At 42.2% G+C, this 13,829-nt stretch overlaps 1 protein-coding gene across 5 annotated transcripts in view; it reads left to right on the top strand.

Annotated features, from left to right (window-relative positions):
- LOC127369479 (partitioning defective 3 homolog) overlaps positions 1 to 13,829 on the top strand; it is a 333,391-nt gene that overhangs the window by 245,501 nt on the left and 74,061 nt on the right. For all 5 annotated transcript variants that reach the window (XM_051410908.1, XM_051410907.1, XM_051410906.1 and 2 more), the window contains one exon: positions 5,480 to 5,782. In XM_051410908.1, the coding sequence (XP_051266868.1) occupies positions 5,480 to 5,782 (303 nt within the window). The remainder of the gene's footprint in view (positions 1 to 5,479; positions 5,783 to 13,829) is intronic.

Below are 13,829 nucleotides of genomic sequence, written 5' to 3'. Positions count from 1 at the left end.
GGCAGATTCATACAGCTCCTGTGATTGACTGTTTCATGTCTCATCAAGGCGGCATTAGAACCTGCGGTTAGGCTGATGTAGATCTTTGTTCAGCCCAGCAGTGGCAGCGGCAGCCATTACTCTGGTTTCTTTATGCCTGTGGACAGCACCCAGGCCACCCCTATCTGATTGGCTCATGTTGAGAGGACTGTGGATACAACAAGCCCTCTGATTGGACCTTGGGTGGGTTGGAGAGCAGCCGTTTCTGTGGCCCTCATTCATGCAAGGCCATGGGGGAGAAGAGAGGTGGAGAGAGAGAGGAACACATGCGGGGCGTGTGGTGTTGTTGGAGCTTCTATCAGTCTCTGACTTATCTCTGCACATGCTAGCCCTGAAACTATATTTTCTCGGCCAAAGTGGGAAGCACACAAAGACAACCTGACAATGTTCCTTCTTCATTTTCCGCCTGAACTGAACTCCATTCTCTCTGTCTTTCTCTGTGGCAACTGATTATGATGTCCATTCTCTCTTATCTGCTTGGCTCTGGATGGCTTCTAATCAGCGGCCAGCACTCCACTGCCACTCTCCTTGTTCCCGCTCCCCAGACCACAGCAGAGCACATCACTGTTTTTTTTTCCCTCAACAGTGGCCTGCTTCCCCTTGTTTGTTGTTTGACTTCCTGCTGACTCCAGACAAACAAAACCTGGCCAGTGTTTCTGGAGTGGGTCAGTCAGCACAATTCCCTTTTGACAAACCTGCATGGATTAGGTGTCTTTCATTTAACAAAAGAGAAGTTCCACGTCCATTTACCATGTTCAGGGTACAGTGCCACTGTAAAAAAAACAGACGTGATTTGCTCTAAGGCAGATGCTTTTCTGTTTTTTCGTCACAGTGATTGTGGACACTACGTTATCATTACACTTTGTCAAACCATCTCATTATTTTAGTATCCTATTCGAGTCTCATTTGCATAGTGAGTTCAAAGGAAGCTCCAACTGGCTGATTGGGAAAAGTGATTACATTTGTAATTATATTGATACCTACAGCAAGTTAATGCGATTGTTACACTGTGAATTAACACTAAGAAAACTTGGACAATTATCTCTGTGATTGCATTATGCTGTTATGGGCCAAGTGTCAACACAAAAGACGGGCTATCGGAGGTTTGCGATTCTGCACAGACAGCTGCACACAGACTCATTTACTGCACTTTGATTAGATTCAGATACATTCTGCCCTCCATCTGCACTTCAGAACAATAGAACATGTTTTGGTGAGGGGTTTATTGAAAAGAAAAATCTATTCAAGGCAGCTGGATGAAAAAGTAAGAGAGCAAATACATTCTGTTTCATCCACCATGGTAACAATGCATATTGAAGAGGCAAGCTTTCAAGCTTCTAAGTGTGTTGACTTCAAAATGAGTGTCTGAGAGTACAGACAGAACCCCCCCCCCTTCCCCTTCATCTCTCCCCCCCTCCTCCCTTGGGTAGATTACACATTGACAAACATATGGAGAAAGAGTCTGCTGGCTTTGTTGGTCCAAAAAAATAGCCCTGTTGGATAAACAGTGAGATTTATTCAGTGTGGAGAGGAAGGACTTAAGGTGAGCTGACATGTTGCCACCAGTTCACACCAGGCCTCTCAATCTACCAATAATAATGTGTTAAAGTAATTACTTGACTTGAGAGTTCTCCGCTTTCACATTTATTCGCTGAAATGAAGCTTAAGCAACAGTATCATTACAAACTCAGTTTTAGATGAAGTGAAGGTGTGGTATTCAGACCCAATTTAGTGACAATGAATGGCAAGAAAAAAACAGGGAGAACAAAAAAAGTTGAAAGGAGGGGATGTTAAAGGAGGAATAATGTCATCTGGCTGACACATAATTTTGTTGATGACATGGTCAGTGAGTAGATTAGGGGTTGAACTTCAACTGCCCTGAAAGCCTCAGCATTAGGCTGTCTAGACTGTCTGTTAGCCAGGAGGAAATGCCTTTCCACTGCACTGTTATGAAGAACAAGTAAGTAAACGTTGCATTTGATTTAGAAGTACATGTGGGGTCAGTACTTATAAGAATATAGAGTAAAACACAGACAACATATGGAGACACAAAAGAAACCAAGCAATTACTGAGGTAATACTGGAATTATTTTTTTTTCTGTCATCAGTGTAATTAAAATTAAAATCCACAGTGGGGCTGCGATGAAGCCTTACAGCTCAATTGTCCCCTTTTTGAAATAAAATCTCCCCGGGCTTGTTGCGTTAAAAGCTACAGTGTCCTCTCCTCTCAAACATACTATCTGGTTAGAGGAGAAGAGCGGAGAAGGCTTGGTAATTGGGGCTGTACAGTAATAATGTGTTTAGTGTGGGCAGCACTTTCCTCAGTGTTAACATGCTGGGCCATTAATTGGCTAATGGAGTATATATGGTACAGCGCGGGGGTGGTCTCTCAGGAGAAAGTGGGGGGAAGGAGAGGAGTTGGAAGTGGAGCAGTTGCAGGTTGTCCAAGAAGAACGCAGTTTGCAGGTGTGGATGTAGAGTAAGGTTTGGAGCTAATGAGCATATTACTGAGCAGAAAAATGGCTTCCAAATTGGCACTCTGTTTCCTACAAAATGCATTTATACACCACTCATTTTCTTGTTGTTTTTCTGAACCTCAGTGTTAAATTTAGGCTACTAAAAGTCGGTTACCGTTCATGATTTTTAATAATTAGGAAAAACATCCATTGCACCTTGTACCTTAAGTCAGAGTTTGAGAGAGTCAAAGTATAGCTGAGGGTAATAGCAATGTCATTAGTTCTGCAGGTTTGGTCACAAACCAAAGTATTGAACAAGTAAAAATCACTCAATGAAAAGGATGAAAAAGGTTATTACAGTCCATCCTAAGGGGAACATGAATATCTGTATCCACCCAAAAGTTGCCAAGACCGGTGGCACTAGATGACATTTTTAGGATTCATAAGTGAATCATTTGAAAATTCCAACACACACCTGCTCGTGGTGTTTGATGTTTATAAAGGTCATAGGATCACCAAATCTTACTCACCAATCAGTAAGATTCATTGTCTGGGGGATCACGAATGTGGGTACCAAATTTCATGGCAATCCATCCAATAGATTTTGAGATATTTCCGTCTGGACCGAGGTGTTGGACCAAAAGACTGATAAACAGACCAGCATTGCCATCCTCAGAGCCTTGCCACTAGCATGCCTAAAATGTAATTTGGGTGGCATTTTCTACAAAACACATTTTCTGATGCAAATCAGATGCATTGGAATGTAATTTTTAGGTGCCAGGGTTGCTAAATTACTTGTAGTTTCATTCTTGACACATCAATAGGACATAGAGCAAAAATATGCACTTAGGAATGTAGCAATCAAATCTCAGCTTGCCACAGAGAGACACACTGCCAACTGGCCAAGAATGGAAACTTAACACCGTATGAAGGTCCAGCTTTTCTGTCTGACAGTCAGAACAAGTTGGAATAGGCCTCTCACTGTAGACTGACAGGTTTGGATTGTAGACATGTTTTCTCCACAAACACACGGACCAATACATCTTTGTCCAAGAAAAAGAGCCTTGACTTCTCTTCTGAAAAATGTCAAGTGTTGTGAAGAATTGAAACAAAAGCTTATTATGAAAGTTGATGAGTCTATAAAAGCAACAAAGTTACAGCACAAGATGGACCAGATGGTAATGACGCTAATGACAGCATTTATGACTCACATCTTTGGTATTTTTGCTTGTTAATATCCTTTTATTGAAGTGCACCTATTAGCTTTATCCATGTCAGACTCCCGAGGCCTGGAAGAGAAGTCTCTATCTTTTAGCCTCATGTCGCCAGTCTAGCCAAGGCCATTATCTCGTCCTAAATGTCAATATTGCCGTTTTTATGAATCTGATTAGTCCATAAAACGCCAGAGGGTCTTGAGATCCCAGCGGACTTCCGTGAACCTGTGGTAACATCATTGTCTGGTCCTTCCTGGCAGAGATCTGACATCACTTTAGCCAGATGGCAGGTGAAAGGGCTTCTGGGAATTAGTGTCTTTCTCAATGTGACGCTTGTTTTCTATTTCCTGACAGAGCAAGCTTAAGTGAGACCACACTGTGTGCACGCCACTGTGCTGTGAGGTGATAATTGTCATATTGTACCTGGTCCGCGACAATGCAAAAATACACCAAACCAGCTTAGAGGCTTTATAAATGACTGCATATCATGCAACATTGCATCAGGCCTCCATCAAAATCTCATTCAGCAGATAATGCTGAGAAAATGGGATTTTGGACGGCTAAAAATAAACAAGGCAGTCTATGAGTAGGATGTGGGAATTGGGTTAATCCGGCACTGAAAAATGGTGATTGTTTGAAATGTGATTACTGTTATTAAAATACACAGACATGGAAGAGAGAGTTAGGCTAGGGGGGATTCTAGCTCTGTTCCAAACCTGTCAATCATCTGTGAGGAGCAGCGGTGGGGGGTCAGAGGTCAGTTATGACCTGAGGTAATAGGGAAGTCTAGCAGCAGTGGGAGGTAGCGTGCTTGTATGCGTGTGTTACCCTACAGCAGGGATACAACATCTGGAACCAGTGAGCAGTCTGGTGACTGCTGCCAGGGTCACCGCACTGGGAGGTCAACTCCTCCCATCCTCCTTTCCTCAGCCCTTCTCCTCTCTACTCCCCACTGTCCACTTCCCCGCTTCTAAAATGCCAGCTCTCCCTGGTCCTATGCAGCACCATGACTGAGTCTTGTTAGCTGTGGACAGATGGGCATTCACATGGAACCATTCTCTGAGTCAGGAAAGGCCCTGTGAAAGACTCTGTTGTGGAAGTGGTCCTGCGGAGTGGAACAGCATGGAGGGAGAGGAAGGGGCGGTAAGGAGGAAGACGAGGTCTGACTGTTTTCTTCTCACCTTGTCTTGTTAGAGGACCTGAGGCATAAGATCAGTACACTCGTATTGGTCCTGTAATGGCTCAAGAAAAGCCATATTTTTCAATACAGCTTGGCTTCTTTCAATGAAGCAGAAAGCATTTTTCTTTATCCTCCTTCCATGTTACTTAGGAAAAGAAAGCCACTTTCAAAGTTTGAGGAGGTCTTCCTCAGGTCTGGACTGATCAATATCTGAGATGAAACTTAAACGTTATAATGCATCTCTAAGCCTCTCTGAATCCTTGACAGGATATTATAGTGTTTTTTCTCTCTTTATCCTGTGCTGCCTCCTTACGGCCCATTTCTTATGCACTTGCCACTCATTACCTCATACCATAAAGTATATCCTAGTTTCTCTTTCTAGGTATCTTTAGTATTCACAAACAAACACATGTAATGCATGCATATAATAGCCATTTTAACAGGTTGTGTATGGTTTACAATGACCAGGTCAAAGGGTCATGTAGGCTCTTAGAAATTTAAAGGGTTTAAAAATATTTTGTCCCAATTTTGCTAGATGATTTATAAACTAAATAGACATATCACACTTTTTCTCTTCAATGTGTGCGCAGGATACAGGCCAAGACGCGGGAGCTTCGGGAGAGGCAGGCAAAGGAGAGGGAATATGCTGAGATCCAAGACGTTGTCAGCCGCACGTTCAGCTCAGATGAGGAACACACCTACGCTGGCATCGAATCATTGGACTCGTCGGTGGATAGTAGCAGCATGGACCCTTACAATCACCACTACCATCTTCCTCAGAGTCCCCAGAGTCCTCACCTTCCCATGAGCCTTCCAGACAATGGTCCACCCCTGGAAGCTCTGTATGCTCAGGTCAACAAGCCGCGCAATGGACGCCCTGCAGCTCCAGACAGGTAGGGGGCGCCCAAAAAATAATCCATATGCAGTCGTTGCAAGGCTGTTGAGTCAACACACACATCCACAATACTCAAGGCTCAACAGTGTGCTTCTACCTCTCTCATTCATTCAAACGACACTAACTAACTTTGTGCCTTGTGCTTATGCTGTGCAACAATTTCATTCATCTACACCTCATCTATAATGTATAAGCAGTGCTGTGATTGTATTTGTTAACTTTTAGTTGTCATGGGTGACACATCCACAGAAAAACAATGAATTTCACACAGTATTTTATCACTGACTCGTCCCTCAAGGCATTGCCCCGTGCAAGCAGGCAGAATCACCAGGCAAGGTAAAACAACAAGAGCATATCAGTAATTGTTCATGTGTTAGAATTTAATATGAGGCAGCCTTTTTTTTCATTATCCTTGGATCACAGGTAATCCTCCCTGGCCTGTCACACACCTTTTTCAAAGAGTCACACTGCATGTGAGTTCACCTTGTTGTCGCTGGGGGGCTGTATCGCTCATAACCTCCATGTCAACACGAATATTTGATGTGACTACAATACCATGCAGCGTTTTGGTTTCATATTACTGTGTTGATAGCCTATTGCCAAAAGGCCCATGTAGAGTTACCACCTGTTTTTATTTATCTAGTTATTCACTTTTTTTAGCTCCAATGGGAAAGTATCCATAGTTTCTTATGTTGTGAGTGAAAGTGACTTAGCTAGTTACATTATTCCCCAAAGGCCCAAAAGAGCTTTCTTTCCACTTAACAGAGCCTTTCATACAATGTTGCATCCTCAACAAAGTCCAACTAAAAATCCACAAAACCTGAATCAATTCAAGGTTAGCAAATGCAGCGAACCAGTGTCTGCCATTGAAAATCGTCAACAAGAAATTTTGATTTTAAAATGGATAAAGCAATATTAAGATGCCTACAATCTCTTAGCCACATCAACAGTGTGATTTTATCTTTCTTATATTTTTATTTATCTATAGTAAGCTGTACATCTTGTTTTTAAAAAATCCAAGCTTTTACAGCCAATACTTGTATTTATTTTTGCTTTAATGCCTATGCCGAATCGGAGGTGTTATGAGGGCTACAGATTTCCTGCAGGTCATATCCAGTGGTGACAAGTCTGGAGATTTTTTGTCCCCACGGTCTCCCAGAACCTTTCAGGGTGTTATTAATGGATCGGATAATACCCACCTCCTGTGATTGACAGCTGTCACTTGGGGGCTTGTGACCTTTCACTGCTAGGTTCAGGTGGGGTGGGGTGCACGTGTTACTGTGTGTGACCAATACAGAGCGCCTCTGTGTGAGTATGTGTAAGTTTTTTAAGAGGATTTACGGGGGTAGAATCTCCATCCTGTAACACCACCCCATGACAGTCAGAGTAGATATGACAAGGTTATCTGGCCCCTATGATAGCTGGCTAAATCCATGTGCCAATACATCCGGGGGCTTAGTGAAGGCCACCGATCCATATGTCTAGAGTGAAGGTTACCTCCGCATGTTTCCTCAGGATAGCCTTGCTGTGTCATAGCAGCTATCTACTGTAAACTGTCCCACTTCCGAAGCAGAAGTTGATGATAAGCCTGGAAGCTAGTTGAAAGAAAGAAGACAATGCTTGAATGGTGTTCAATGAGCCTGTGTATTCAGATCACAAGACTCCAAGATGTTGGTGAGTGATAGACATGATGCTATTGATTCTCAGTAGGAATATCAATATGCTGTGTGCAGGGATATAGTATAAAAGCCTTAACATAAGACAACCCTGTGAGTGGTTAGTCTCTTTTTAGTCTCCTTCATTGCCAGAGGAAATATTAATAGCAATCTGCTTAGTAGCTCTCACAGAAAAATAAAGAGAAAAAAAGAGTTATGCAAAGTACCTCCTGCATTAGGGGTCTGACTGTAAACATGCATTGTTACTAAGATAGGACTTTAAAAAAAAAATTCTAATTGTTTTGGTCACTTAGGTTTATTCACATTTAGCCAAATTTCCATCAGAAAGCTGTTCCATATTTCTGTTTTTTGTCTTACAAATTGGAATAATATCGTTTTATACTGGAAAAAGAACACATTTGACTATTTATTAGGTTGTCTCTGAAATGTATCGGTTTCAAAACAAACAACATGAAAAGAACCTGGATTATCTTCTCCTTCCTGCTCTCTTGTTTTAGCAGTTTCTTGGAAATAGTGAATTCTCACCTTCACAGGTTTATTATTTCAGCATAAAAAGCTTAGTGTTGCATGTTAATTATAAATACAAGCTTATATTTAGTTTGGGGTCTGAGCCTTAGGTATTGATAGTGCAGTATGGAGTTTTATTTGCAGGCACGGGATTAGCTGTCGTGAGTGTTGTGATTTGATTTGAAATATGTGCTGCATGTTCAACACTGCATTTTTGTTTTGCACCTCCAGCTGCTTTGCATATCTTGTGTATGCCAGCCCGGCTGTATGCCTGTAATATTTGTCTTGCTGTCTTTGAGATATAATATGCACTGGTTCTTATTTAGCTCAGAGGCTTTCTATTTACAATTTGCAAAAAAGGAGCTTGAAACACATTCAGATTCAAGACTCCCGTCACTTGCCTATCATAACAAACGTAAACAGTAATTTGCATTTCTAAATTAAACTTAATGGAACTTTCATTGTCAAATAAAAACCGCCAACACAACAGAATTTGCAATCACTTCTGACTGTTTCATGTATCAAGACAGAAAAATTGGATTCTGAACTTTTCTTTCGCCATTTAGATCCAGTTTGACTTACTATTTCTTCACTTTCTAATCCTGCCACTGCTACTTGTAGCTGTAGAGATAACACAAATTTCCTGTTTGAAGGTCAGGAAAAAGGAAGTAGATGAGGATTGTTCAGGGCAGCCTGCTCATTCCTGGCTGTCAGTCAGTCTTCAGTATGAAAGAGAAGCCTGAGTAGCATTTAACCCTGATGTGGATACTGTTACTACCTTCTGAGGTGGGCCCTGGGGAAACACACTCTGATCAAAGGGGCAGATTAAAGATCCTATTTTACATGGATATTTGAGTTATTTTCTAGCAGAGTTGAGTCCCATGGTCAGACATCTGACAGTGAGCAAGCAGCTTGTAATACACCTGAAAGAACTTTAACACCACAAGCAAAATCTAATACATTTATTTAAAAAAACTCACACTGCCTATAACCTGATTTATTTTGATTGCCAGTGCTGGCTGACTGTAATGGAAAGTCTGTATCAGTGCATCAGTTCAACAAATAAAATAATTCCAAAAGAAGTTTGAGATTCAAGTCGTTCAAGTGGTACAGAGAAGAAAGATTTGTTTGTTTTTGTTGTATGTTTTAAAAAAGGCCATGTATAGAATATACATATATACACAAAAACAAAGCAAACCCAGCACTCTTGTTTGCTAGCTGCCAATATCTCCTACATCAGAAAATATTGTATGGTGATATTACCATGGTGCAAGCCATATCCTGATTATCATATGACCCCTAGAAACATGGCCCAACTGCACAAATCTTACCTTGTAAAATTGGTTCCAGGGTAGTAGATGGAAGTAAATGGAAGTAAATTGAATTGGAATTAGCTCACAGCCTTCCTTTATTTTTTGGTCATTGCCTGGAAAAAACATGCCAAATGCTGAACAGGGGCAGTGTGTGTTGGAGGATGACTACACTCAAACTAATCAGTATCTAAAAGCCACCTTGTCAAACATTCACATAGCTGGAAAGACATCAAACAATGCTGGTGTACCCAGGACTCTAAGTTCCCATCAGTTTGTTTACTCTACACCCCTCGGTGCTGTCATTACAACACAGCATTTTAGTCAAATGGAAGAAGGTTCTTTAGATCCAGTCAACTAATTAGAGACACTTAGGGGCCCTTTGGTTGATTTGGAGGGGGTGCTCCTTTTTTCAAGGAGGTGGGGTCCACATGCCTGCAATTGCCGGATACTCTACATTATAGTTTTGCATCTTGGACTCTTTTTATGCTTCATGTGTTTATACACATGTGTATTCATTTTATGCCATAATAAAGGCATTCACCCATGACTCGCCAAGGCTTTCAAAGCTGCACTCTTGTTTATCCACTACAGTTAATAAGAAGAGGCTGCAGCTGGATAAATAGCCTGGGTATACGCCTCTCTCTCTGATAGACCTTTGGTAATGGAGCCCTAATGGGAAGGTCACTGTGACTGTAAAGCTGGAATGAGTCAGACCTGAGCCTATAAACCCATGGAGATACAAGGACCCCTGGTTGCTGTGGGCGTCCAGAGATCCTGCCCATTCTGCCGTATCGGGTTTTACTGTTCCTCTACGGGATCACGGTACAACAAGAGCTCATTTGACAATTTATTACCAGCCTCCACGTTATTAGAGCTGGCAGCACCAGTGGTGTTTTGACAATGCTGTCAGACTCTGTAAAACTGAAGGGCACCAATAGAAATACAGGATTTTTTCACGGTCAATTTTGTTCAAATCTCATATAAAGAAAACGTAAATATCCTTTTCACCCTAAAACCTGTAGCTTGAATTCTGCTCTATTAGTGAGTTTACGTGAAAGTGAGCCAAATGCAAACCCCTGAACAAAGTGTTTTCTTATTCACCTTATAAAAAAGTAGACCTAGCAAAATAGAATGACCTCATTTCTCGACAGGCAGCTGACAAGTCAACCCCTCCATCTGCTGAGGGACCATGGGGTTTGGGTGACTGGCGTTGGATGCCGCGTTTCAGAACGACAACCTGACAGGTGCCAGGCTCGATGGGATTTGTGGGAAGCGAGCGTGAAACAAAGCATCACCTTTGAAACTGCAATTTGATTGACTGCTGCTCCCATTACCCAGTCGGGTTTCTAAAGCTCCTTAGAGCATGGGCGAGGAAGAGTCAGAGAGACACAGAGAGGAAGAGGTGGGGGGAAGCAGGGAGAAAAAGATATGGAGCTCATGGAGCTCAGCAGTGCAAAGCCCTTGAAGTCCTCTGCAACTCAGCAGCTCCAGAGAGGCTGGCAGGCAGGCAGCAGAGAGAGAAAAGGAACCCAAAGATCCTCACCTAAAGAACCACTCACTGTGGTGTTTTCCCCCTTGCTCTCTCCACACTAAAATTCAGTCAGAACCTCCACTTTGCATGGTCTTGAAATTGGATTATGAGGTAGCTAATGCATTTTCCGCAGCTGATAAAAGGTCAGGCTTTTCATCTTGGGAGAAAATATGTGAAGATTTCTCCCCTCGCTCTCACCACCTCGCCACTCTGAGGCTTGAAGACCTCAACGAGGTGGGAAACGTTAATTTGCGGAGAGACACATACTTTCACACCTCAGATGGAGGGTCTTTTACAGCTGTCCACTGCTGTCAAAAGCCCACCCTCCTGCTGTTCACAGCCTCAGGCTGATTGTTTGGATCATCATTCAGCAATTCATTTTGTCTTGTTTCTTATCGACCCCATCAAGGTTTTTGAATGAGAAAACATTACAGTACTATTCCAACAGGGACCATAATCATTCGGTTTTATTCTGTGCTGTATTGTTTGAATAGACCATTGGATGACTCGATTAAAGTAATGCAGATGGAGAGTAAGTTCTTACAAACAACAATGTTCCACCTCAATCAGATGATCACTGAGCCAATCTGAAGTAATCCCTTTTTTTATTGTTTGCTGTCTCTTATTTGGCGTCTGTAATTAACTCTGCAATCAACAATCAGTCTCTGCGATTTTTATAGTCTATATTTTCATTTAGATGCAATCAAAGTAAAATTAACAACACTTTCTGACTGCAACATCTGTAGCTTTGATTAAATCCTACCTCTCAATAATTCATTGGTAAACAAATGAATCTTTTACGAACCCCTGCATCTGTGTTAAGACTTTAATAACAGCTCATAATTCTCTAATAACGTTTTCATGTAATTCTCAAGGGAGTAAAATTGATATGTCTAGCATCGAGGAACAGTTTGCTTTAATGTGACGCATACATTAGTGGTAACTAATTACATTTTACTTACTCATTGGTTTCTCTGTTATTCCAGTGTGTTTTGTCTGGTGTATCCAGTTCCTTCACCTCCTGTAGGCTGCCAAGCTAAACAAGACTTAGAGTCGACGCTGCCTGTATCACATTTTATTCCCTGGGCCATGGCAGCATGTTTTGGCGCTGCCTTTTGTTTGTCTCTGACATCCGCCAGTGTTTTCCATTACTCCCTCTGAGTGTCCTTGTGTGGGTGTGAAATTAGTGTCACAGTGAATGTATGGAGTAGTGCCTTTTCCTGCTCTAATTGAGAATAAAAAAAGGGACACTGAGGTGATGGAAAGAGTTCATCTGGAATGTTAGCTCCTGGTGAGAGACCTGCCGGTATAATAAATGAGCCTGGCTGAATCCTCAGGTCAGCTGTGGTTACCAGAGTCTGCAGGACATCCTTGGCACCTGCTAAACCTGTGTAGATGATGTTTCAGTCCTCATACAGCTCTGGAAAAGCCCCATGTAAACCCTGTAGATAAGTTACAAAATGAGGGTGCAAGTCCAGTACACAGACACAGACCCACTGACTTTTGCCCTTTCCTCCCAGCCTGCTCTGTGCTATGGCGATAGTGCAAGAGGCCTAATGCACCAAATGCGCATCAGCCTTATCGCAGGGGTTCTACACAGATAGCAATGTGTATCTCCCAGGCAAAGCAAGTGAATTATTTTTCTGGTCTGTTTTCAATTTTTTTTACCCTCACTCTTCGGAGAGAGCCCTGTGGGATGGATGTGATGAGATGGAGCACATAGAAGGCAATTTATCCTCCGTTTGTACCATTACGTTCATTTAAGAAAGCAAACAGCCTGAAAGCAGATTGAGAAAGAGAGAGAGAGAGAGAGAGAGAGCGAAAAGGAGGGAGGGTGAGAGAGATACAGACCCACCTTGCCTTCAACTGTACATCAAGTGGATCAAGCTGATTAAGGTTGCGCGTACAGTATGTATTTTATCAACGTCCCTCAAATGGGATGCCTGGAAGACACACATACAGTACCTAATGAATTTTCACAAGAAGATGAAAGGAAAGGGGAGCTTGCCATTTAGGGCAGGCGTGCCCCAGCAGACAAAATGGGAAGCGGAGATGGAGGGAGGTTTGAATATGGCTAAGGGCTGCTAAAGACTCGTTTGTTGATCGGCACCGGAGGGCATCTCATTCCCGGCAATCAGCAGCTGCAAATAGACAGTTAATCCCCCTCAACTCCCCTGAAGGCTGCGATTCCTGACACCGTAACTTGACTGTGCCACAAGGAGGAGAGATTAACAAAATAGACAAGCTTTCGCCGGGCCTGGCACATTTTTTCTCTACATTTTAGAGTGAATGTGATTATTTGTTTTGAAAATGTCACAGCAACTAATTTGGAGAAAGCACACAGAGAACATGATGATAGCAAATTTGAGATGTACTTTTCTCCAAATTCAGTCAATTTGAAATCTATTTTGATTGAATAACACACACTGTGGTGCGCCTGTTATGTGAACATGAGGTTCCACTGTGAGAAACTCCTTTTTTTCACATGATAGATAACCTAATATCATAAACTAATCACGGGTCCTCTCCGCAAACATAGCATTACTGCATTCATCCCTGCTACACCATCACACACTCTCACACAGCAGTTCCAGAAATAGATCAGGTGAGGAATGCGATCGAGAGGCAGGTGACTGCGACGCATGGGTTTCAACTATGAACCGTGTCAGCAAGCAGATGACTCTCACGCCTCCTCACCTTGTTTTCATCTGTCTTTTCAGTTATGCTGAATGTAAACACACACATACACACAAAATTTGATGTCAAGAGTGTCAGGCAAGGATGCTAACTGCTGCATTTTTCATTTTCCAGCCAGTGAAGTGAGGCCATGGAGATCATTGTTTACTTTACAGTGAAAGCTGGCAGCGGCATCAGGGAGTGTTTAGGACTTCCCCTCTCACCCTAAATATGACTTGAGCTCAACTAAAATATAATTTTTAGAAACGATTTTAGAATAACCCTAACCATCAACCAGTAGTGCTGGTTGATCAAAAAATAACAATGTAGGAATAACAGTGA

Source organism: Dicentrarchus labrax, unplaced genomic scaffold (genome assembly GCF_905237075.1).
Source record: "Dicentrarchus labrax unplaced genomic scaffold, dlabrax2021, whole genome shotgun sequence".
Taxonomy (NCBI): domain Eukaryota; kingdom Metazoa; phylum Chordata; class Actinopteri; family Moronidae; genus Dicentrarchus; species Dicentrarchus labrax.
This window is presented reverse-complemented; position numbering and strand designations above follow the sequence as displayed.